The 26,620-nt window shown below is 34.1% G+C and overlaps 2 protein-coding genes across 14 annotated transcripts in view; both read right to left on the bottom strand.

Moving 5' to 3' along the window:
- Positions 1 to 1,850, bottom strand: part of LOC106058368 (ankyrin repeat domain-containing protein 50-like) — an 11,615-nt gene extending 9,765 nt beyond the window's left edge. For 2 of the 3 annotated variants that reach the window (XM_056041753.1, XM_056041754.1), the window contains exon 1: positions 1,641 to 1,850. The gene's annotated coding sequence lies outside the window, so the exon portion shown is untranslated. Of the gene's footprint in view, positions 1 to 730 lie in introns of all 3 variants that reach the window. The other variant, XM_056041752.1, reaches the window with a different exon arrangement.
- Positions 1,851 to 5,473: 3,623 nt separating this feature from the next.
- Positions 5,474 to 25,162, bottom strand: LOC106058367 (uncharacterized). Of its 11 annotated transcripts, none has more exons than XM_056042270.1 (10): positions 25,002 to 25,162; positions 24,646 to 24,725; positions 17,523 to 17,809; positions 15,629 to 15,746; positions 13,382 to 13,457; positions 11,496 to 11,549; positions 9,702 to 9,823; positions 7,599 to 7,650; positions 7,386 to 7,442; positions 5,474 to 7,257 (listed from the first exon to the last, which is right to left on the bottom strand). In XM_056042270.1, the coding sequence occupies exons 3-10, from the start codon at positions 17,714 to 17,716 to the stop codon at positions 6,299 to 6,301; spliced, it is 1,632 nt and encodes a 543-aa protein (XP_055898245.1). In that variant the 5' UTR covers positions 17,717 to 17,809; positions 24,646 to 24,725; positions 25,002 to 25,162; the 3' UTR covers positions 5,474 to 6,298. The 11 variants fall into 11 exon arrangements, with proteins under 11 accessions (XP_055898245.1, XP_055898240.1, XP_055898249.1 ...); XM_056042265.1 differs by having other exon boundaries at positions 24,646 to 24,707; XM_056042267.1 differs by having other exon boundaries at positions 5,475 to 7,257; positions 17,523 to 17,754.
- Between the last annotated feature and the right edge of the window lie 1,458 nt (positions 25,163 to 26,620).

Genomic DNA, 26,620 nt, shown 5'->3' with positions numbered 1-26,620 from the left:
ATAGGACAAAAGAAAGTTGAATATCTTCCACCTGAAAACTTTACATTTGAAGACATTTTAAATATTCTATCTTCAACTGTTTTAGCAGAGAATGGTAAATCTTTTAATATTTTTTCAAGATTTCTGGTTTGTTTTTGAAATCACGAAACAGTTCTTAAGATGCACGTAGGAAGCAATCTTTGAAATACTCACTATTTGTAAATGGTTTGCCTTTTTGTGCAATTTCTAGTGGTACCACAAAGCTTGCCAGATTAGCATTACTTGTAGATTGCTTCTAAGTTTGAGAAGATAATCGCTTCTTACTCATTTACTTGAAAGAACAAACTTTACGTAACAGCCAAAGAACGTGGTGAAGACGCCGTTGAAAATGAATTGAAACCTACATAGAAACCTCCGACGATGGCGTCATTCGAGAGCTTCTGACGGACTGACAACAGTGACGACGCGAGGGGCGTCTGCTATATAGAATCGGTGCCTAATTCTCGTTAAACTATTCAGAACTATTAAAAAATTTTTTTCGATAAAATAAATAATATTTGCGTATGAACCAAAGAGCCGCAGCTTCTCATCCAAAGAGCCGCATGTGGCTCGCGAGCCGCAGGTTGCCGACCCCGGATCTATCCTAATCTAATCTAATCTAATCTAATCTAATCTAATCTAATCTAATCTATCTATCTATCTATCTATCTATCTATCTATCTATCTATCTATCTATCTTAAAAATTCTTACATTTTATTGTTTCCCTAAATTCGGAAACTTGTATGGAAAGAAAAAAAATGACTATGGAAAAAAGCGTAAGACTGACACAATAAATATGAATTTAAAAAGATAACTTCATCAAGCATTAGAACAGAGAAATGAGACAGATGGCGAGAAATGGTGAAAGATTTATCATTGGTGCCCCATCCTTCCATTCAGGGAGACACTATTACATAGTGTCTGAACTGGGCCAGATTTATCTATAGGCAACACAAGCTATAGCTTAGGGCCCCCAAGAAATATTTTGCAATGATATATACTATCTAAACTTTATAAAAGGAACCCCAAAGGGCCCAATATCTCAAATAGATTAGGGCCTTTTTAAGTTTAAATACTGTGTTGTGTGTGGGAAGAAAAACTATAGGATTTTTCCCTATGAGTGTAACTACTGGATTATCTCTAACAAATAAAACATTTAACAAAGCTCGTCATTTTGTTTGTGTCACATTTAGACACGACACATCCAACACAATGACAAGCTGAGTGTCTACTTGGACGATTCTTCAATTTGTAAACAAATGTCAATTTGTACCAAGTGACATTTAAAACAGTAACAGACCGGGAATCCAATGAGCTTTCTAATAGGTTAATTGCAAGTGAGCATATCTATTACAAACACCATTAAAACAGAATATGATATAAATTAAATCTGAGGAATAATTAAACAGCAACAATTAGTAAGTCTGCATTAGATTTATATTGTAGTTGATTGGTAGCAAGGTAATAATAGTACAGAATCGAAATCATTGTTAACATTGCTTTCCTATAGATGTAAATAGTTTATTTGTACTAATCTCTTTCAAGCAATACTAGTAGATTCAGTTTAAATGGATAAAATACGACATAAATATCATAACAGTAAAAATGGTGGCCACTTTACCTTCATGAAGACCCCGTTTTGAAAACTGTTACCGGGAAAGTCCCCAAGCCTTGGAATTTCACGCATTGATTATTCTGACACCAGCATAGCAGAACTAGGCTCTTTTTCTACTTGCAATGTATCTAGACAAGAAACGTAGCACAAGGCGATGTGTCGTCATCTCAGGTAAAGTGCATGACCATTGGGTCAGAAAAAGACGGATCTCAATCTTTTGTTTTCGGATAACACATAAGCCTAACTAAATACTTTTTTAAAAAATGTTTTATAATTGTAAAAAAAATGAAGTATAACACTTTCGTTAGATACATAATGATAAATATTAAAAATAAGGAAATAAAAAAAAATCATTTTTGTTTTAATATTTTTTTTATAAACTATAAATAGGCTATTAATTAGGACATGTAATGTTATACAGCGTGAGGACCACCTTGATAGTTATACAGGTTTACTGACATAAACGATAATACATAACAGTAAGAGGACCCCGATGCGTACAAACAGAAATCCTCGGGGCATACATTTGAGACTCAGGAAAGTGATAACACCTAAGTCAAGCCACAACCTAATGAAAACTCAGAAAGTTACAAGGATAAAGGGCATTTCTTATTCCATATGCTAGGACAAATTCTTATAAGAGCTCTTTATTCCTTAGTGCCTTTAGAGCATGGAATGGGATGCCTGAATCAGTCAGCAAATCCAATGACTTAGCAGAGTTTAAGTCTCTTATTAACAATTATGATTAGATTAACACACGCACACGCTTAGGGCGTAATTAGCTTCTTATTTTAAAGAAACGTCTGTAACTTATAAGATAAGATAAGTGTGAAAAAAAAGTAGATTACAGCTAAAACTGCGTAGCCGCCCGAAATAATCTTCTAAAACAAAGCTTAAAAACATGTTTCATAAGTTGCAAAGTAGATAAAAGTATTCCAAACACATCTTAGACCCTGGCTAAGTTATTCACACAAATTACATATGTGTTAGGCCTAAGTGTATTCTTCCAGCGAAATTATCCCCAATGAAACGTAGCATAGTGCCTTAGTAATTAGTAGGCCTATACATTGGCAATAATTTATTTTAACGTGAAATCGATAATCAAGAAGAAATAACAGACAAAGAGGTCTTTGTAACCTTGAATACTAAATGATTGAATAGAATAAAACTTGTAGGTGTTTTTTTTTTTTTTTAAATTACAATGCAGAATAAATGTATATATTGTTTAATACTAATTATAATGTTAAATTTTACTGTAATGCATAATTGTAGGAACATTTCCTCAAGGATAAAACAATGTTACACTATTATAATTTTATCATTTTGATAATTAAATCTGATAAATCTCTTCGAAACTAATGTGTTGTCATTTTAATTTCCCCACAACTTTTGTTTTGGTTTATAATGTGGGGGGGGGGTGCGAGTGAGAAGTAGGCAACGCTATTATTGTAAGACGTTGTCTTAATTATTACAAACGTTACTTCAAAAGCAAAAGAAAAAAGAATACTTTAAATATATCTGAGCTTATCTGAGGGAAAGAACCTCTTATTACTGCTATTTATCTCAAGATGGCAGGCTTTAACTGATTCTGTTATTTAAAACAAAATTAAGTTACTAACAATTGATTAACTAATTAGTTATTTTTTTTTCAACTTGATCCGAGAATGAGAAGCGGGAGAAAAAAAACATGTCAAAACGTAATAAGGGAAATAAACCCATGGATACATCCACATCTCGCATTAAGTAGCATTTATTCCCCTTAGTTCATTATGAAGGAAAATAAATAATTACCTATGGTTTATCAAATAATTGGTTGATTTGTGTTTATTAATTCTTGTTTTGTTAGGTACAATGAATTATCCTGCAAAGTTTCAACTTGATAAGAGAATGGGAAAGGGAGGGAAAGAATCAGACAGACGGACAAACAGACAGACAGATAGAGAGCTGATATAAGCTTTGTAAATTTAGTCATGCACGTTCATAAAAAAACTCTGCTAAGTCGTTGGTTTTCCTGGCTGATTCAGGCAACCCATAGCATTCTCTAATGGCACTAGGAAAGAAGGAGCACTTACTGCGGGCCTTGGTTTGGGTATTAGGAATTGCCAAACATGGCTATTGTTTCCGAAACATTATTTTTTGTTGGTTTGGCTCGAAAATGAAAGTAGAGTGTGAAAATGGGTTTACCCGTTTAGCCGACATATTGATATATAAGCTTTGGTTTCTTATAGTTATAATTTTTTTTTGTTTGGTGTAATGCACAAATTGTAAGACAAATTTTCATACGGACAATAAAGATTATTATTATTATATTATAATAAAAAATAATATGAAAATGAATTTTGTTAAATGCTTCTTCTTTAATAGAGATAAAGTCAGGTATTCTTTATTTAGTTTAGGGCTTTCCGGTTGTGAGAGGGACTTAAAACATACAATACGGTTTCCGATATGATCTAAGGCAGTGATGCCCAAACTACGGCCCGCGGGCTAAATCCGGCCCGCGACGTGGTTCCATCCGGCCCGCCGCAACGTCGGCACTAAGTGTAGAAATCTACCTTCCAAACGTTTTGGTCCCCACCTTTTCTCTGATGGATTGGTGTCATGATCTTTAACATTTGTGTGTTTATGAACAGGATAATAAGCCAATATATTTATTTTATAAAGAAAGTGTCTGGCTGTTTGATAAAACAACAACATAAAAATCAGCATTATAAAATTAATATGGTGGCATTCTTGGTTTGAGCCTCGAATAAAAGATTGTTAAACTTTGCTTAGATATTGGAGGATCCATGGAAATAATTATCAAAAAGAGACCACAACATGAGCCGGCGTTGCTCACATTTAAGTAAAGAGATACAATGTTTGTAAAATGTTTTACATGTTTCGGATGTTCCTTCAGAGTTGAAGATAATTACTTCCTAGTCTAAACCTCCCGCAGGACGACGGGGGATGGGAGCGGGCAGGGTTTGAACCCGGGACCATCGATAAATCTGAACGACAGTCCAGCGTGCAAACCGCACGACCAGGCAGCCATCCTGATGATGATGTCGAACGCGTAAAAAAAATATAATTGTCAAAAAAACTATTAATTAAGTATCAAATCCATAGGTTTCTACCAAAATAGTTTCAGAAAAATTTCATTTCATTTTATAACTTTTCGTTCATGTGGCCCGCGAGACGAGTGTCGGAAATTATAAACGGCCCGCGGGCCGAATTAGGTTGGGCATCACTGATCTAAGGAATATGTATGCCAAGTTTTATCAAGATTGGTCAAACGGTTTTGATTTCTATCTCAGGACATACTAGATACATACATACATGCACAGACTATAAACATATTCCTACATTATACTTTATATATAAGAGAAACAACAAAAACAAAAGAAGGTATCGTCTTTAAAAAAATGGAGTCCAGTTTCAAAGGAGACTCCCGTTATAACTTTGATCCTCTACGTCAGAGGGAAACTCCCAGAGTTCTAGATTTTACGCAGAGCAACCCAAACCCAAAATAGGTCATTAAATATAACAACGTGTTTACTTTTTCTTTCGACAGTATAGGGATATAGCGTATATACGAAAAAGCAATGCTTCCCAAACTGTGCTCTGATGAACTCAACGAACTACTAGAATAATTAACTAGTAAGCCACCACGTGTATTAAGCTTTCTGACTATAAGCAAAGTGTTCCGCTAAATAAACATAATGTGCGAAGTGTTCCGCTAAATAAACATAGTGTGCGAAATGTTCCGCTAAATAAACATAGTGTGCGAAGTGTTCCGTTGAGGAAAAAGGTTGGGTAACACTGAGCTTAAACATAATGACATTATACAGCAGAAAAAAACCACAAAATTTTTTGTTTTTTTTTCGAGTGAATGTTATGATTTATTTACCTTACACTTGAGGTTCAATCCCAAAACAAGCAAAATACAAAACAAAACTTAAAAAAAAAAAAAACAAAGGTTATTGTTGTTAACTCTATGGCTCTGACATGGACACATAAATGGATGTATTTCAACAATTCAAAGAAACAACAAGGGTTGTATAAAGAACAGAATATATATTTAATAAAAGTTATCAGAATGAGCTTGTAAATAAAGCAATCCAATGTGGAACTATTTAAATATACAAAAAACTGCGTTATACTGTCCTTCTACACTTAGTCTCAAAACTCTGGCCTCTGACAACAATAACAATTATCTCAAGGGACGTCACTCTGTCCCAACCAACGGACCAAAGAAATAAACTACAAATAAACCTAGAAATTGTTAACTCTTACACCCGAGATTCTATAAAGTGCCATTCACAATACACAATCGCAATCACCATAGTTATATTAAGTGTATCAATTAGATTGGATCAGTCATTTAATTACATTTGTAATAAGCCTCAGACGACAGTCTATAAGGTTGACTTATTTAGCTTATACCACCACTTCCGTCAAGTATTATTTATTTCCTTTATTTGTGATACCAACAAAATAATTTATTACAAATAGTTAATTTTAAACAAAAATAATTCTTGTTTTCAGGTAAAAAAAAATTGTAAAATTTCAACTTGATCTGAGATTTTGTGTTGGAGAAATAACGTGTACAAACCTTTGGCAAGACACATTTAAATAGATTCTCATTATGACGTTAAAGTGTTCCTTTAGTCTCCGTAATTGATGACTCAGAATTTGTTTTCCCAGCCCACCCCACTTTGTTTTCTCATCGGCCCGTAGCACCCGGAATGAATGTGTTGATCAAACCAGTGCATATTTCCACCACTTTTCCCCAGAAAGTGGACAGTTGCACCACTGCTGCCACCACAGGTGGGAGCATCGTAATGGTACAAGCTATGGTAGGGAACTTGTACGTCTTTGGCACCAAATCTTTTCGTCCATCTCCCTAGAGAAAGGCGCTTCAAGTAACCGTGTGGATGCGAAACGATGATAGTAAACCTGTGCTTTTTGGAATCCGCCCTGTTCTCCTGAAATACCTCATACCATAGTCTGAAAAATGAAGAAAGCAAGCTCTCAAGTTTCTCGACCAGATCCATGTCACAAGTCACACATTTAAACCTGCACCAATCTCTCTCAATGTCTCGCTCTACCACATTGACACCAACCAGGTACTTCTCCTCGCTGCTGTCGTCCTCGCTGTGGTAAAACAATCTACATCTTGTCTTTCCAGCTTCACTATTATCATGGACTACGTGTGCCGCGGTGAAGATTAAAATTTCACCCCATTCTTTGCTCGGATGACCCGAGCTCTTGCATCGTTCACATGGGCACACTTTGAATTTGCTAAATTTGTGATTATCTGCTGAGTGCTTTGTCACGTTACAAATTCTACCTGTGCCATGTGTTGGTGTGCTCTCAAACGCCCCTGAACATGGGTAGTCTATTTCAGTCCCAGGTATTTGCTTAGGTCGATCGTCACTTATCGTATTGATCTCAATACGCACTGTTATCATTGCGAACACCCAGATAAACTCAAAAAGTGTATTACTTCGAAGATTTTCAGGCAGGTGTGTGATTGAAAAATCAGCAAAGAGTATCATTTTCTCATGTTCCTTTGTTTTTGAACATCTTGTGTATCTTTGTTTTGGATCACCACTTTCCATAGGAGACTCCATATCAAATTCACCTTTAAAAAAGCAAAACGAATTAAATAGGAAGATTATTTAATTTTTTGTAACAAAAAGAAGAAAGTCAACAGTTATACATAAACACTACTAGCACTACTGATTTGTCAGAATAAAAATAATTTCTTACCGTACTCTTGCTTTAACAGAGGCTCTGGCCAATTCATTTGCTTTTGTTTGTCTAAATCTGTAAAACATGAAAGATAAGAGATTTAACTATTGGCGGACTAAGTTGAAGAAATATCTATAAGACAGAAATCACATTGCTATATAACAACATTCATATATTTCTAACTTTCTAACTAAATATTCCATGAACCTAGAAACTCTTATCCATTGTTACCTGCACATTTTCCCGTGTACAGCAATCCAGATTGTTTGTCTAAATTTGATACCTATGATAATAAATAAACAAACAAAAAACATTTAAATTATTTTGTTAAACTATTCAAACGTATTCCCAAAATATGGCTCACTTGACATTTAAACATGAATCTCCAAAATAAATATAACTATATTCAAAAGAATGCAGGGACCAGAGGAGCTAAGATTGTTCACCGTCAAAAATCAAAAGGCAGGCGCCCCAAAGGAAGACCTCGAGCACGGTGGCTCGACGACGTAGAGACAGATCTACAACAGCTAAAAGTCCGTGCATTGAGAAGTAGAGGATAGATCAGAATGGAGAGATGTGCTAAGGCAGGCCGGTGCCCTACATGGGCTATAGCGCCACTGAGATGGATGGATGTGTATTTCAGGAGTGGTAATGTTTGACGCCTTACCCTTCATGGCATAGTTTTGACATTTTAAAGTTAGGAAACTTAACGTAAGTCAGCTTAGCGTTTGGGCAGATAACCCTAAGAAAAAAATGTCCGTTTTCCTATCTTTGATCAAAGCAGACGTTTAGGCACGGCAGTTTTGACGCGATGGTCGTTTTGGCGCAGACATTTTTGCGCGGGACGATATTTGCGCAAGTTTTAGCCACATTATATATATATATATATTTCATGTCTTTTAAAGAGAAAAATATTCATAAATATGTTTTGTATGCGTTTTTTTAGTGTTCATACGTATTTTTTTAAATAAAAAAAAATAGCATTCGTTTTTGGATCTCATCGCATTTGTTATTACAGCAGCATTATTATGTATCAATATGTCTTAATATTGTCCAAGAACAAAAGAAAAAAAAAGGATGATTCAAAACTAAAAATTGATTCAATTTTTAGTTCACGTGAGAACGATGTACTTTATTTATAACTAGTCGACCCACGGCGTAGCATACGCCGCTATTTTTGCCGGTCAGGTCACTGCAACCTACACGACCGCAGTAGGCCCGCACTTTCATAGATCCCGCGCTAATTCTAGGTGTAAATTATTAAATGAAACCCTTTTATAACTTATAACAGATTTCCCGCGGCCTCCTGATTTACCAGAAACTCCGCAAAATATAAGAAAAGCCCTGGAAATCTTCTAAAATTATTAAAATCTTTTGAAAACTCAAATAAGTCTCCTCAAATATAGAGACAAAAATAGGACCCCATAATGGTTAAGTCCGGCGCTGCTATTTTTTTCGCCCTCTAAAAATACTTGGGGTAACTCTAGTCCGACTTGTAGAAATAAAAGAGTAGTCTTTTTTTTTTACTTCTTGGTTTCCAGACTGATAAGCCATGAAGAGATTTATATAATTAGATTTATAATACTTTCAACTAGAAACAAGCCAAATATAAAAAGGGAATAACTTAAATTTTTCAGCCATATATCTAAGTACTGTTAGATTTATTTTCCTTTTTTAAATTAAATGAAGTAAAATAATTACCAGTCTTTAATTAACTAATTGTTGATTTTTCGATTAATTGGTTTGCTAGAAACAATGAATAATTTATAATTATAAATAAAGTTTTAACTTGATCAGATAAAGAGAAGTTGGAGAAATTGCATGCTAAAATTTGTGAAGTGAGTTGGCATAAACTTTGTAATACAGTCCGCCGATGATTGTGATCCTGTGAGTTTCGAAACATCGCATGGAAGAAGCATGTTAACATCATGGTCTTAGGAATCTGACATTTCTTAGTTTATATGTTTTACATGATTAGGGTGATTCCTAAGAATTGAAAGTAATTACATACTAGCGGGGAATAGCGGCCGGCAGAATTCGAACCTGGGATATCTGCCTGATCGTTTGGACTAATGGATGGTCATGGGTTCAACCCTTACCCGCTCCCATCCCCCGTCGTCCTGTTGGAGGCTTGGACAAGGAATATGATTATCTTCAACTCCGAGGGAACATACGAGACATTTTCCTATAATCTCCCATAGAATCAATCACTTCTTATGCGAACTTGAGTATTGATAATATATTTCCAAAAGAACTTTCAGGTTTTGTGAATAAAAGTAAACCATTTAATTGAAACTTTTAAAGTGCAAATATTAATTAATAATCTCGACTCACCTGTAGCTTGAAGCCAAAGCGTATTCTCAATTCGTGTAACACATTTTCCAGTATTTTGTCAAACCTCAGTTGCAGCGGAGTTTCTTTAACAGACTTTTTGACGTTACAACGTTCTGATATGGCTGTGAAACAACTTCAAAAATGTTAATAACACAAAGATATTTGTAATCCGTTTCCCCAAAAGGGGAAAAGACGCCATTAGTTTTGTGGGGATTGTCAATCTGTCCGTCCGTCCGTCCCGTTTAGATCTAGAAAATATAGTGAAAATTCATATTTGATATATCGAGTATTGATAACGGAAGGGCACGAATTAGAATTTCAAAGAAAATCTGTTTTGATAACGTTAAAGGAACGGACCTGCTTCACTTGATATTCTGTTTTCTAGCGGGACAGATAGTCGTCTATTTTATGTGTAAATTTCTCATTAAGAAGACAAACAAGAAAAAAATTTTGAAAAATACATTTTTTAAAATAATAATAACTCCATTATACAACTTAAAATAAAAAAAAAATATTTAAAAGATATTTGGTAAAAACCAGGTGTCGAAACAGTGATTTTGTCAGATGCTTGAGCGTATGTATTTGTGATTATTTATTCATATTATATGGACATCTAGATCTAATACTAGACCTTGACATCTGATTTACAGTGCTATAGTCTAGATCTAGATCTTCTTACAGATGTAGAATCTTAGATGTGATCTGTATCAGATTTACGTAAATTAAATATTAGCAAAGCTTAGATATTCTTTTAATTAAATTGAAGTAGCTTTAAATTTACTCTGTTATCGTATAATTTCGGAACACTACGCCTTGTTTTGTTTTTTTAATCTAAGTCTAGTCAAGCCAAATATATATTTAATTTATTTTTTACTTTGAAAAAAGAATAACTGTTAAACCAGAGTTTTCCCCATGTGGCCAACGAGCTAGTAATTATTTTCTTATTGATTTAATTTCTAGGAAAATTGTTAGGGTGGTTTGAGATCAGCGTCCGCACTCCTTCCATGAAGAAAAGACTTGAATAGAGGTATTGTAAGTAAAACAAAAAAAAAAACAACATAATTGAGCAAACTCTAGAATCGCTAAAGGTTAAAATTTGTGATAAAAGAAGGTCTCTGGCCACCACTTTGTTGCCTAATAGTTCCTATATAGATCATTGTTCTAGGTACACGACACTACTGTAGGACACAGATACATTGTATATCTACATAATCCGCCTCACATTCCCCTCTGCCTCAATACTAAAACCCTTTATTTTTTACATTTGCTATACTTTCCTAAACCTAGTGGGAGGCGCGGTGGCTGAGTGGTTAAGCGTTTGACTTCCGAACCTAAAGTCCCGGGTTCGATTCTCGGCGAAGGCTAGGATTTTTATTTTCGGGTTTCTGAGCTCTAATGGGTACCTGACATTAGTTGGGTAAAACTTGCGGCGGTTGCTCGTTGTGCTGGCCACAGAAACAGATGACATTACCTGCCCAATAGACCGCAAGATCTAAAAGCCTTATAAGGGGAACTTACTATCTTTACTATTACTAAACCTATTGCGATAATTTAATCTAAATATTTTCTGGTGCATACTACCTGGTCTAGCTTGCATATATGTAATATCAGATACAAATTAAAATATTAAAGTCGGAGGTTGAACTACAATTGTTTGCTTATAGCCTCTTACGAAGATCAATAACCTTTTGCTTATTAAATATATTTAACCTACATTATAAAGAATCTATAATCCGAATGTAAAATCTTTAATGATAAAATGACCTGAAATAGGTGAATGAAAAAAATAATTACCATACATGGTTTCAACCTCTTTCGTCTTAGGACTTTCTTGCTCCGTTGCCAATCCTTGGATTTAATCAGACAAAAGACATTTATTAATTGTAAGGACATTTAGACACAGAAATGTACAATGTACAAATTGGACACAATTAGGACTTTGGGGCGAAATTATATTTGTTTCATCAAAAGTGTTAAGTGTCAAGTGACGCGACTATTTACAAGCAAAATATAACAATCCTTTTTATAAAAAAAAAACCCACAAAGCTTATCTAAAAGGGAAGAACTCCACCCTTAAACTTACATCTATCAATAATGTATAAGCTATTTCCCCTATCCGATATCATACAGAATAATGAATTACCAATGATTAATTGACTAATTGGATATTTAGTGTTTTTTTTATTGTTGTTTTGTTAGGTACAATAAATAATTGTTTAAAGTATCAACTTGATCGGAGAATGCGTGAGGGAGAGATAGCAGTGACGATTAATTTAGGGGACTAAACCCAACAAATTTAGCCATATCTGGGAATACTGAAGTATTAGTTTCCCTTGTTAGTATTAAACAAAATATATAATTACAAGTAATTAATTGTCTAATTAGTTACTTTTTTTTATTGATTAATGTATTGTCTGTGTCAATGAATAATTGTGCAAAGTTTCAACTTGATCCGAGAACGGGCGTGGGAAAAATAACGTGTACACACTTTTTACCAGACAGACAGACAGAGTGAGTTGATATAAGCTTTGTAAAAGAAAACAAGACTAGGATTTAAAATGTAGCGGAAATGAACACAGATTACTCTTAAAAGCTTAAGAGAGAGCTGGGTTTTAGATTCCTGGAGTTGATATTTAGCTTATTCGACAGTTCCCTTCATTGCATATTAAACTTCTTGTTCGATTTCGTTCATCAGTGTCAAGCGCCATTATATTGTTGGCTTATCCCCTTGCGTTATTTGGTTATTTGAGTGTTACCTCCGTTTCGATGTATCTGTACCGGAAGTAGCGCGGAGGCGCCTAACAATAACTAATTAAAGCGCAATCTGTGATCTGTTTTTCTTTTACGATTAAAAGAAAAAAGTAACTATTTTGTATGTTTCTAAGATTTGGGTTCCAAATATTCATACAGAGATGTTCGTGCAATGATATAATAGTTTGGTGCGTACAAAATGGGTTTAATCGGGGATTTCCTTAGGGACGTCACGGTAGATTAAAAAGCTTGTAACGAAAATAGCTTCGAGACAGTGGCGTTTTTTTTAAATTTAATAATAATAATAATAATAATTACGTGTAAGCCTACTCATTGTGAAAGTGTTCTATACGATGAATTATATTTGCTTTTGTTCACACATAAGCAGATATGCTAACCATACGACTTTGCAATTTCTCATCCCACCCATCCCGGTATTGTTAGCCATCCCCGCACTTTGCCATCCAGAGGTGAAATAATACACATCGAGGGCTGAATGGGAATATCGATGGTCGATTGTTTTGTTCGTTGTACAAATGTTGTGAGCATCCAATATGTTTTTTGAAAGTGAAAACGATGCTTTTCTTGTATGTAGGATGCCTTTATTTATTTGTGTACAAAATCAGCCGAAACCTATCCTCATAGAAGGCCTGAACACTGACCTGTAACGTCACAACCTGTTGGCAGTTGACACCAGTAGCTCGTCGCAACATCACAGGGCTGTACAACGTGGCGACGAGCTATGAGTGTCCGCTGCCCACAGGTTGCCAAGTCGCAGGCGAGTGTTCAAGTCCACAATAATAAATGGTTTAGTTTCAACCAACCAATTTATAAAAAAGGAAGAAGAAAAAGGAATCCTGATTTAAAAATAACATAAAACAAAATGTACAAAATGCATTAGTATTACTGATTAACTTAATGAAACAGACCTGATGGTGACTTCTTTTTTGACATTTCTTTTCCAAGTTCGACAGCCATTGCGCAGGCCAAGTGGTAATATTCTCCCTAAAACAAATGCAAGATATTTGCTGCAATGGAATGCAACTATATGATAAATATATTTGATATTAAGAAATACAATGCAGAGAGGCTGAAATAAAAACGTTTAATAAACCGAAATGCCACTTTTAGTTTCCTCTATATTTATCGTATCTCCATATATACTTGTTTTCCATTGCGGCTGTAGATCTTTGTACATTTTGCAGTTTTCTAAATACCAATAAGGTAGCTGTAGTTTACATCTCTGAGGTTGAGTGGCTAAGCGGTTAATCGCTTGATTCCAATCCCGGTGAACACTGGTATTTTGAATTTCGGGACTTTTAGGGCGTCACTGAGTCCATCCAACTCTAACCTGACTTAATTTGGGGAAAGTAGAGGCAGTTTGTCGTCGTGCTGGCCACATGACATCCTCGTTAACTGTGGGTCAAAGAAACATCTGCGCTGACCGCAAGGTCTGAAAAGGGAACTTCCCTTTCTTTACTAGTTTACGTCTCTAGAACAGAATTTTTGTTTTCAATTTTTATGGCCTAGCTCTTATTAAGATTTCTATTCTTTCAATGATATGAGATGTCTCATTGTATGACTGAGAGTCACAATTCGTTATCTATCAAGGTGACTCGGGTTCGAATCTCAAGCTTGGTTGTGTTTGCTAAGTGCTAAAGGCAGAGAGAAAATCCTCTCCCAGTTAGCCTCCACAAAACGAATTTCGATCAGGACGCAGGAAGATGCGCTACGCAAGAGTTATTCCAGGTGTGTTTGGTGTATCTAGGAGGTGTAGCACCTCTAGTGGACAGGCAGTCGTACCATCTACTGAGGGTAGCTTGGCTTACGCTTGGTCCTCACACGGTACCCAACTCTTACCTGTTGCTTTCAGTAGCTGTGACTTGCGAAACAGTCACACCTAGAAAGCGGCTTCGACAGGCCCGGCAAAACCAGTTCGAGGGAATCTGACGTGTCCGTGACACTCAGTAGACTGTAGTTCTGTCAAACCTAGCACGTAAAGTCTGGAATTGGCGGCCTGTGCGAGACGTCACGATAATAAGACAAATCGGACATAAAGGCAACCACCAGCACAGCGCTGTGGAGCTCTTTAATACAGGACAAGACACACAGAAAGTCTCTGGTCATCCACTGCACCCAAACTCGACCTTAAACATCTTGATGGGCTTTATGGTGATCGAATCCTCCTCACTTAAATCAAGATTTTTAGCATATGGGTAATTATTATTCCACCTACTAGCAAATATATATATATATATATATATATATATATATATATATATATATATATATATATATATATATATATATATATATATATACTATATATTATTTGTGGTCATCATTGAATTACGATGGACGAACTATATATTTATAATTCCGAATATTACAGCACATGAAGTAGCAATTTTAATTGATAATTAAAATTAATTAACAGCAATTCGGGCAAAATATCTACGTAGGCTGAAATTTTTATATATTTTTATTTAAAGGAACTTCTGCAAATTGAAAGTTGAAGAAATATAATCTCGAGCTATTTCTATCTCAAAGTCTAGAAGACTATGAATGTATTACACAGACACATAGACATAAATAAATATAGACTGGAAAAAGGAAGTAACTATATATAACTTCAAAACATGTATATCTATTGTATTCGGATTTCCGAATTCTGAAAAATTCAAAAATTGCATGATCTTCAGTCTTAGAGATTAAACAAAACTCCTAGACATAAATAAAGTACACAGAAATGCAAGTCACAAATTTTCGTTTCATAAAACTCTATTATCGGCCAGTCTATATTTATTTATGTCTATGCATAGACATAAATAAATATAGACTGGCCGATAAAAGAGTTTTATGAAACGAAAATTTGTGACATGCAAATTTTGTGTACTTTATTATACAGCAGTGTAGTTTTGTTTAATCTCTAAGACTGAAGATCATGCAACTTATCAGAATTCAGAAATTAGAAAACAATAGATATAATTTTTTTCAAGTTACATGAAGTTACTTCCGTTCTACGGAGTATATCTACTGATGTCTATGAATGTAGTATAACGTAGCTTTAGAAAAAAGTTGACATTTTTCTTACAAAAAGTATAAAATGAAATAAAGCAAAACATATAAAAGAATACAGAATCCTACTAAAATGAAATGTTTAAAAAATACAGTACCCTGTTGCTGGCATTTAAGAAGAGCTCACATTCAATGTCACGGACTATTTGAAAGCAAACATATGTCATCGTATTGTGTAGGTCAGGTAAATCTGTTATCTGGAAAAGCTTTTGTAGACTGAAATGTAATTATCAAATATATTTTGAATTTAGGCAATTTTATTGAAATAAAATTTTACATTTATTTTACATGTTTTCATAAATGTTTTTCTTTTTAAAAATATAATTTGATTGAATTTCTTTTTTATATATCCGGAAAGACCAATTAAAAACGTTGATAGGGGTGTATCCAAATCAGGGTTGGATACTTGGAGGCCTTAGGCGAAGTGAATTTGGTGGCCATGAATGAAAAAAAAAAGAAAAACAAAGAAAATATAAAATGTTAAAATTCATTTAAAAAATCTGCTTTTGTCTTTATCTAAAAAGACAAATAATTAAAATTCATGTATCGCAATTTTCGTAGCAGAGAAGAAGTTAGACTAGAAAACATAGAGGCATAGTGCTGTGCTCTACTTTGTTTTAGATCTGATTCAAGTTTCGCATTTTTAGCGGCCATCGAAAGGGGAAAGACGCTATTAGTTTTATGCGAAATGTCTGTCCGTCTGTCCGTCCGTCCCGTTTAGATCTCTTAAACTAGAGAAGATATTAAAAATCCGACATCACAATATTTTAGACCATTCAAAGTTCTGATGCAACGGCTACATTTTGTTTCTGAAAGAGAAAAATCTAATTTTTTAAATCAGTTATGCAAGCAGTTTTTTAAAGAGAAAAAGCTAATTAGTATGCATCATAAGTTAGACCTAATTTAAAACGAATAGTAATCTTGTAAACTTCATTTTCCTAATTTTTCTTTCAAAGACAAACGCACAGTTTTGAGAATTTGAATAAGAGATTGAACATTTTTCAAAACAATTAGATCAATTGTATACTTCAGTTAGGCCAGGGAAGTCGCAGTAGCTGAGCGGTAAAGCGCTTGGCTTCCGATCGGGGGGTCCCGGGTTCGAATCCTGGTGAAGACTGGGATTTTCAACTTCGGAATCTTGTGGCGCCTCTGAGACCACCCAGCTCTAATGGGTACCTGACATTAGTTGGGGAAAAGTAAAGGCAGTTGGTCGTTGTGCTGGCTACATGACACCCTCGTTAACCGTAGGCCACAAAAACAGATGAACTTTACATCATCTGCCCAATAGACCCAAAGGTCTGAAAGGGGAACTAGTTAGGCCAGGTTCACATCTAACTTTATACATTCACTTTCACCTATCCTTTAGATCTGCGGGAAAGTTGGGGCGCTACATAAGATCTGTTAACCTTCTTTCTCCATTCTTATCTCTCATTTGTCTGACATAATTTCATTCGGATGTTCTTTCTGAAAATATTGAAGCCTGCCTGGGTGGACCACTTCGGGGGCCGATTTTGAGTTTGTGTTTCTACACAAACTGACTTTTGTAACCTTGTTTTTCTCTAATTTTATTTTAGTCCTGTGCTTTTAGATCTTATATTATTCAAAATATAGGATCAAAATTTAATTTAAAAGTGTCTACGCTATTTGGGTGGTTTTTTTTTGTTGTTGTTAGTATCTAAAGGCTATCTAACTTTTAGAGGCGTTGTGGCTGAGCTGTAAAGCGCTTGGCTTCTGAACCGGGGGTCACGGGTTTGAATTCTGGTGGGATTTATAATTTTGGGATTTTTGGGCGCTTCTGAGTCCACCCATCTGTAATGGGTACCTGGCATTAGTCGGGAAAAGGTAAAGGCGATTGGTCGTTGTACTGGCCACAAGACACCCTCGTTAACCGTGGTGGGCAAAGAAACAGATGACCTTTACATCGTCTGCCCTATACGTCACTTTTACGTGTGCTAAACTAAATGACAAGAAATAAAAAAAGTTACATCTTACGTCTGCTGAACGACTAACACTCGAAACTCCAGATCTGAGTCTCGGTGCCATTCTTTAGCTGCTTGATATCCCACTTTATATACGATCTCAACATCTTTGTCATCAGCTGCATTTTGAGAACCATCGTATGAGCTTTCCCGATCTTTGGATTGAAGTGATGTGTCTGTCTGACATTGCGTCATTGATGTAGCCATATCTCTGATGGTACAAGATATGAGCCGGCACAGTTGATCTAATTGAACGTTAAGATCGAGGGGTTAAAGTGAAGGTAACATACATTTTGTGATCTGAGCAACGAAAACAAAAATCCACTTTACAAAAATACATATAATATTTACAAAAGATTTTTACTAAATTATTAAATTTTCCCTACCTTTACTATTTTAACTGTGAATAGATCTTGTTTTTAATAACTTAACTAAATAAAATTTAGCTCTTGTGGTATGAAGGGAGAGTAACCTTTTAGGGATTAAAATGGCCTAAATTGTGCCGATGTGCCAAAAAAATCAAACTCAAACTCACAAAGATTGACCAGTATACAAAAAATAAATGCAATACAATATTTCAAGTATAAATACAGAATATAAATAAGTTTAAAGTTATAAATTCGAAGTGAAAGTGTTAAAAACAGGAATAATAAAAAAAAAAACGAAAAAAAACAACTAATTTTTATAAATTTTATATTAAACCACTCTGTCTGTCTGGAATAGAGTGTGTAAATGCTATTTTTCTCCCACATTTATTTTCGGATCAAGTTGAAACTTCGCACAACTATTCACTGGTAAAGACAAGGCATAAATATTTTTTTTTTAAAGTAACCAAATATATATATATATATATCTAGGATGTCACAAAAGCCGAGGTCTAGAGGAAAGCCCTTGTAGGAGCAGAAGACAAAGAAAACTTACATTGTCCCCCGCTGGGTAATGGCTTTGTCTGCATAAATGCTGTACATGCAAAAGTCGACTACAAAATGGTCACTCTTTATTATCAGCGCTTTTAAAGTACACAAAAAAAATGTCCTCATACCGTAGATAACTCATGACTTAAAATATACCTCAAAGAGCCATGCGTTCCATGGATTTAAAACTTCTCGTTGTGACGAGTTTTTTTTCTAAAGAGTTAGGTGTGTAGGCTTTTGTCAGTGATTAAACCAATGAATTGGACCCCCCCCCCTTTTTTTTTCCCAAAGATCTTGAATAAAGAACATGCTTCACAACATTCGAAAAGAACATTAAGACCTATCTGTTCAAATTGTTTAGCTAAGTTGGCTAGTTTAACTCCACTCTTGATGTTCTGTCATGTTATTGTAGCACCATTAGTCCACATTGTGTTCGTTAACAGCGATGTAAATATATATATATATCAAACTATTGAATAACGGTGAACAATTCAACCTGTTTAATAACGGTGAACAATTCAACCTGTTTAATAGAGGTGAACAATCCAAAATATATAATAGCGGTGAACTATTCAACCTGTTTAATAGCGGTGAACAATCCAAAATATATAATAGCGGTGAACTATTCAAACTGTTTAATAGCGGTGAACAATTCAACCTGTTTAATAACGGTGAGCAATTCAACCTGTTTAATAACGGTGAACAATTCAACCTGATTAATATCGGTGAACAATTCAACCTGTTTAATAACGGTGAACAATTCAACCTGTTTAATAGCGGTGCACTATTCAACCTGTTTAATAACGGTGAACAATCCATAATATATAATAGCGGTGAACAATTCAACCTGTTTAATAGCGGTGAACAATTCAAAATATATAATAGCGGTGAACAATTCAACCTGTTTAATAACGGTGAACAATTCAAAATATATAATAGCGGTGAACAATTCAACCTGTTTAATAGCGGTGAAGAATTCAAAATATATAATAGCGGTGAACAATTCAACCTATTTAATAGCGGTGAACAATTCAACCTGTTTAATAACGGTGAACAATTCAACCTGTTTAATAACGGTGAACAATTCAACCTGTTTAATACCGGTGAAAATTCAAAATATATAATAGCGGTGAACAATTCAACCTGTTTAATAACGGTGAACAATTCAAAATATATAATAGCGGTGAACAATTCAACCTGTTTAATAGCGGTGAAGAATTCAAAATATATAATAGCGGTGAACAATTCAACCTGTTTAATAGCGGTGAACAATTCAACCTGTTTAATAACGGTGAACAATTCAACCTGTTTAATAACGGTGAACAATTCAACCTGTTTAATAGCGGTGAACAATTCAAAATATATAATAGCGGTGAACAATTCAACCTGTTTAATAACGGTGAACAATTCAAAATATATAATAGCGGTGAACAATTCAACCTGTTTAATAGCGGTGAAGAATTCAAAATATATAATAGCGGTGAACAATTCAACCTGTTTAATAGCGGTGAACAATTCAACCTGTTTAATAACGGTGAACAATTCAACCTGTTTAATAACGGTGAACAATTCAACCTGTTTAATACCGGTGAAAATTCAAAATATATAATAGCGGTGAACAATTCAACCTGTTTAATAACGGTGAACAATTCAAAATATATAATAGCGGTGAACAATTCAACCTGTTTAATAGCGGTGAAGAATTCAAAATATATAATAGCGGTGAACAATTCAACCTGTTTAATAGCGGTGAACAATTCAACCTGTTTAATAACGGTGAACAATTCAACCTGTTTAATAACGGTGAACAATTCAACCTGTTTAATACCGGTGAAAATTCAAAATATATAATAGCGGTGAACAATTCAACCTGTTTAATAACGGTGAACAATTCAAAATATATAATAGCGGTGAACAATTCAACCTGTTTAATAGCGGTGAAGAATTCAAAATATATAATAGCGGTGAACAATTCAACCTGTTTAATAGCGGTGAACAATTCAACCTGTTTAATAACGGTGAACAATTCAACCTGTTTAATAACGGTGAACAATTCAACCTGTTTAATAACGGTGAACAATTCAACCTGTTTAATAACGGTGAACAATTCAACCTGTTTAATAGCGGTGAACAATCCAAAATATATAATAGCGGTGAACTATTCAACCTGTTTAATAGCGGTGAACAATTCAACCTGTTTAATAGTGGTGAACAATTCAAAATATATAATAGCGGTGAACAATTCAACCTGTTTAATAACGGTGAACAATTCAAAATATATAATAGCGGTGAACAATTCAACCTGTTTAATAACGGTGAACAATTCAACCTGTTTAATAACGGTGAACAATTCAACCTGTTTAATACCGGTGAAAATTCAAAATATATAATAGCGGTGAAAAATTCAACCTGTTTAATAACGGTGAACAATTCAACCTGTTTAATAACGGTGAACAATTCAACCTGATTAATAGCGGTGAACAATTCAACCTGTTTAATAACGGTGAACAATTCAACCTGTTTAATAGCGGTGAACAATTCAACCTGTTTAATAGCGGTGAACAATCCAAAATATATAATAGCGGTGAACTATTCAACCTGTTTAATAGCGGTGAACAATCCAAAATATATAATAGCGGTGAACTATTCAAACTGTTTTATAGCGGTGAACAATTCAACCTGTTTAATAACGGTGAACAATTCAACCTGTTTAATAACGGTGAACAATTCAACCTGATTAATATCGGTGAACAATTCAACCTGTTTAATAACGGTGAACAATTCAACCTGTTTAATAGCGGTGAACAATCCAAAATATATAATAGCGGTGAACTATTCAACCTGTTTAATAGCGGTGAACAATCCAAAATATATAATAGCGGTGAACTATTCAAACTGTTTAATAGCGGTGAAAAATTCAACCTGTTTAATAACGTTGAGCAATTCAACCTGTTTAATAACGGTGAACAATTCAACCTGATTAATATCGGTGAACAATTCAACCTGTTTAATAACGGTGAACAATTCAAAATATATAATAGCGGTGAACAATTCAACCTGTTTAATAAAGGTGAACAATTCAAAATATATAATAGCGGTGAACAATTCAACCTGTTTAATAGCGGTGAACAATTCAAAATATATAATAGCGGTGAACAATTCAACCTGTTTAATAGCGGTGAAGAATTCAAAATATATAATAGCGGTGAACAATTCAACCTGTTTAATAGCGGTGAACAATTCAACCTGTTTAATAACGGTGAACAATTGAACCTGTTTAATAACGGTGAACAATTCAACCTGTTTAATACCGGTGAAAATTCAAAATATATAATAGCGGTGAACAATTCAACCTGTTTAATAACTGTGAACAATTCAACCTGTTTAATAACGGTGAACAATTCAACCTGTTTAATAGCGGTGAACAATTCAACCTGTTTAATAACGGTGAGCAATTCAACCTGTTTAATAACGGTGAACAATTCAACCTGATTAATATCGGTGAACAATTCAACCTGTTTAATAACGGTGAACAATTCAACCTGTTTAATAACGGTGAACAATCCATAATATATAATAGCGGTGAACAATTCAACCTGTTTAATAGCGGTGAACAATTCAAAATATATAATAGCGGTGAACAATTCAACCTGTTTAATAACGGTGAACAATTCAAAATATATAATAGCGGTGAACAATTCAACCTGTTTAATAGCGGTGAAGAATTCAAAATATATAATAGCGGTGAACAATTCAACCTGTTTAATAACGGTGAACAATTCAACCTGTTTAATAACGGTGAACAATTCAACCTGTTTAATACCGGTGAAAATTCAAAATATATAATAGCGGTGAACAATTCAACCTGTTTAATAACGGTGAACAATTCAACCTGTTTAATAACGGTGAACAATTCAACCTGTTTAATAACGGTGAACAATTCAACCTGTTTAATAGCGGTGAACAATCCAAAATATATAATAGCGGTGAACAATTCAACCTGTTTAATAACGGTAAACAATTCAACCTGTTTAATAACGGTGAACAATTCAACCTGTTTAAAACGGTGAACAATTCAACCTGTTTAATAACGGTGAACAATTCAACCTGTTTAATAACGGTGAACAATTCAACCTGTTTAATAACGGTGAACAATTCAACCTGTTTAATAACGGTGATCGATTCAAACTATTGAATAGCGGTAACACATTTAATAAGCTAGCAACAATGTTTAATTATTTCAGTAGGAACCGGTTTCAGTAATGGGTTCATATTTATTTAAGAAAGCAGGATAATGCCCCTTTTGGATTAGCTTATGGGGTGGTGATGAAGTTAACTAAATCTATATCTAGGCAAGGGTATAGGCTCTTTTTGGATAACTTTTATACTAGTGTCCAATTATTAAAAAGATCTTTGGTTTATAGGGATTGGAGCATGTGGAACTGTTCTTAGGACCAGAAAAGGTTTTCCTAATGCTATAAAAGATGTTAAAAATTTTGAAAGAAAATCTAAAATGGGAGACATGAGATGGATCAGGGATGGACAGTTACTGACAGTTCAGTGGAGAGACAATAAGACCATATCATTAATGTCGACTATTCATGACGCCAATGACAGTGTAACAGCTAAACGACGGACTAAAACAAATGGACAGTTTGAAAATTAAACTGTTAATCAACGAACTATTGTACATGACTATAATAAATACATGGGGGGTGTTGACAAAAGTGACCAGCTAATTAATAAATATAATGTACTTCGTAAAACAAATAAATATTGGAAGACTATTTTTTTTCATATGTTAGATATAGCTAGGGTTAATTCCTATATTCTTTTTCAAGACTGGAGGGATAAAACTAAAGATGTACCTGAGCTGAAAAGACCCACAAGATATGGCCAACTTAATTTTACTGAAGAATTAATTAGAGAGATAGGAGATATAGGTATTGACAATCCTGTATCAATCGCGTCTAAGCCCCATGTTCATTTTAAGCATGCAATAGATTCACAGTTTATGGATAAGAGAGGGAACTGTAAATTATGTTACAGTAATGAAAAAATAGTTAGGAGAACTAGTGTTAAATGCAAGGTGTGTGATGTGTTTTTATGTTTTCAAAAAGAAAGAAACTGTTTGTCTCAGTACCACAAATTACTATAAAATCCATTTTTTTTTGGTTCTATTTCTCACTGTACTGTATAATAAGATGTGTAACTAACAAGTTTTACTCTATTTCTGGATAGTTTATAATATAATTTTGATGTTTAAGTAAATAAAAAATAATAATTTTCTAACTAGTAAAAAATCATGTCGATGTCATCATTTTTCTATAAAATGATTATTGTTTTCAAAAACTTGTAAAAAAATTATTTGTCAATGAATTAACTTCATATTTGTCAGTTGTATACAGAATTGAATGTATTTTAATAAAATGTAATATCATTATCATATATTTATTTATTTATTTTGTGATTGTGAATTTAAAAAAAAAATTATTATTGAAAAATAATTTATGACATAATTATTTCTTTAAAAAGAAAAGATATATTTAAAAATGATTTCAAACATAGATAAATTGAAAGAGCTTTCAATTTAAAACAAATTGATGTATAACACTCAATATAAAACTGTAATTTAACAAAGTTATGCCCTGCCAAGTAACAGACCCCCAGTCGCTGACAAATTTCTAGAAAAACCTGCAGTCTGTTAAGAGTTAAAGAATCGATATTTTATTTTGTTATGTTGACACCTGTCAATCACTATATTACACTGAGTCATATACGAATGTAAGTTTGTCTTATCTTATTCGTCTCCGCAGGGACACACCCCTTGACATTGGCTGGACATGACCTTCTATAAGACCGCATTCACATGGAAGCAGAAATGAGGAAAGCGTAGACAGGACTGAACGCGTTTAACATAGTTACGAACCTGGATATAAAGAACTAAGGAAATGAGCTGGAATGAAGCTGTGAATAAACTGGAATGAAGCTGGGAAGAAGCTGGGAAGAAGCTGGTATGAAGCTGGTATGAAGTTGGGAAGAAGCTGGTATGAAGCTGGGATGAAGCTGGGAAGAAGATGGGATGAAGGTGAAGACGACGCGTGTAACCAATCTGAATCAAGACAACTTGCCATACAGTAGGAGGGCCTATGCCTGATAATAAGTTCAATTATCTTAATAAAATGTTCATTTTAGAAAACAATGTCCGTTTCTTTCACCTACCTGTCTGTTTAATGCAACTTTAATCACTTGCTCTATGTATTCAGTTTTGTTGACGTATCCTCCTGCACACAGAATAAAGACTTGACACAGATTTTATGCGTGAAACACATTCAACAAAAAAACAAATTACATTTTGGCCTTTCTGATATTGGTATTACTACTTATAATACTTGACATTTGACATTCTAATTTCATATCTTTCCTACATGTAAAATACCAAATTAGAACAGCTATTCTAAAAAAAATATTAAGCTTTGTCACTGTCACAGCTAAATGACTTAATTTATCTGTTATTCTCTAACAAGATATCAAAACGATAATATTGCAGTTGACATTGTCACAGGTAAAATAGTTACCGTATTACATTATTATTAATAACAACCAATTTCAAAAGGCCTCTTTGTCAGTAAAGACATGATACTGACACTGAAAAAAAATAATTATCTGTACAAATTACGCATTTAGTTTCCCTAAGCTTTGTCAACAGTAGACACTGTTATGGGTGGAAGACTACGTATCTTAAGATCGACAACAAGTCTAAAAATAAACACACGCTAATGGGTATAAATAGAATATCAATATTACCAATAAAATCACTTGATCTTTTCTAAATCAACAATTTTTCTGAGAATATTATAATACTCTAAGCCAGGGGTGGGCAATCTTTTTTTTACGACGGTCAAAATTTAAAAAATGGGCAATGAAGGGCCATATATACATTTATATATATATATATATATATATATATATATATATATATATATATATATATATATATATATATATATATATTTAGTTCAGCAGACGTAAGGTATAAATTTGTATTTCTTGTCATAGAGTTCAGCAGACGTAAGATATTCTTTTGTATTTCTTGACATTTAGTTCAGCAGACGTAAGATATACCTATGTTTTTTGTCAATAGGTTTGAAATGTTCATTTTAGAAGAAGAAGAAGAAGAATAAGAAGACACATTTACGTTAGATAGTTAAGTAAAAGTAAAGTTCCCCTTTCAGACCTTGTGATCTATAGGGCAGATGATGTAAAGATCATCTGTTTCTTTGGTCTACAGTTAACAAAGGTGTCATGTCGCCAGTACAACGAGCAGCCGCTTTACTTTTCCCCAAGTAATGTCAGGTACCCATTGGAGCAGGGCGGACTCAGAGGAACCTTAGATCCAGAAATAAAAAATTCCAGTCTTCACAAGGATTCGAATCTGGGACCCCCAGTTCGAGGTCGAAGTGCTTTATCGCTCAGCCAACGCTCTTCATACATATGGAACCATATATAATGTCTTTTAATTCATATGGATACTGTATTAATACTTACATTTAATTTGTGTACACTCCCAATTGAATTGTTACAAGAATAAGCGATTCATGAAACTAATTTTACTAATATTTTTGTTTAATTTTACTAAAGCATTGTCTTTTACATCATAACAGTTAATCACAAATGTCCTATTATACTTAATGTGAAGTATTTAACTGTTTGCATTCGTGCACAATGTTTTGTAAATGTTCAATCCTTTTTTGACTGTTTTTAAATCACTGTCAGTGAGTATTGTCCTGTTTTTACACGTGTTTATTGTGAAACAAGGACATTTGTGTTCACACTAGTTCACAGATATACGTGGACCCAAATAATGTGAAAGTTTAGCAGATACGTTTTTCAAGTATGGAAATGGAGTTTTTGGCAAAGACCCACATAAAACGTCTGCGTCTGTGGAAGAAATGGCTTGAAATTCTATTTCAGGTCATAATTTGTTTTGAGAAGTCCTCTGGTTTCTGCACTAAATGGTGAGCTGAGGGTATTGAAAACTGGTTCCAAGTTCTTGACATTAAAATTAACTTTCAAATTCCACAGTCAAGGAAACCTAAAAAGTTTTGTACTTTTCAACCATTTCAGTAGAAATAGTTTCACATATGATTAAAAGAAATTTCCCTTGCTTGTCTGCAGAAATGGAAAAGTTTTGTTT

The sequence above is a fragment of the Biomphalaria glabrata genome, chromosome 9, assembly GCF_947242115.1.
Source record: "Biomphalaria glabrata chromosome 9, xgBioGlab47.1, whole genome shotgun sequence".
NCBI classification, from domain to species: domain Eukaryota; kingdom Metazoa; phylum Mollusca; class Gastropoda; family Planorbidae; genus Biomphalaria; species Biomphalaria glabrata.
This window is presented reverse-complemented; position numbering and strand designations above follow the sequence as displayed.

Coding starts and splice junctions, on each gene's coding strand:
- LOC106058367 (XM_056042270.1), bottom strand. CDS start 17,716: ATGGCTACATCAATGACGCAATGTCAGACAGACACATCACTTCAATCC. Junction 13,458..15,628: donor TCTTAAATGCCAGCAACAGG/GTACTGTATTTT, acceptor CATTTGTTTTAG/GGAGAATATTACCACTTGGC. Junction 9,824..11,495: donor AGAGGTTGAAACCATGTATG/GTAATTATTTTT, acceptor GTTGTTTCACAG/CCATATCAGAACGTTGTAAC.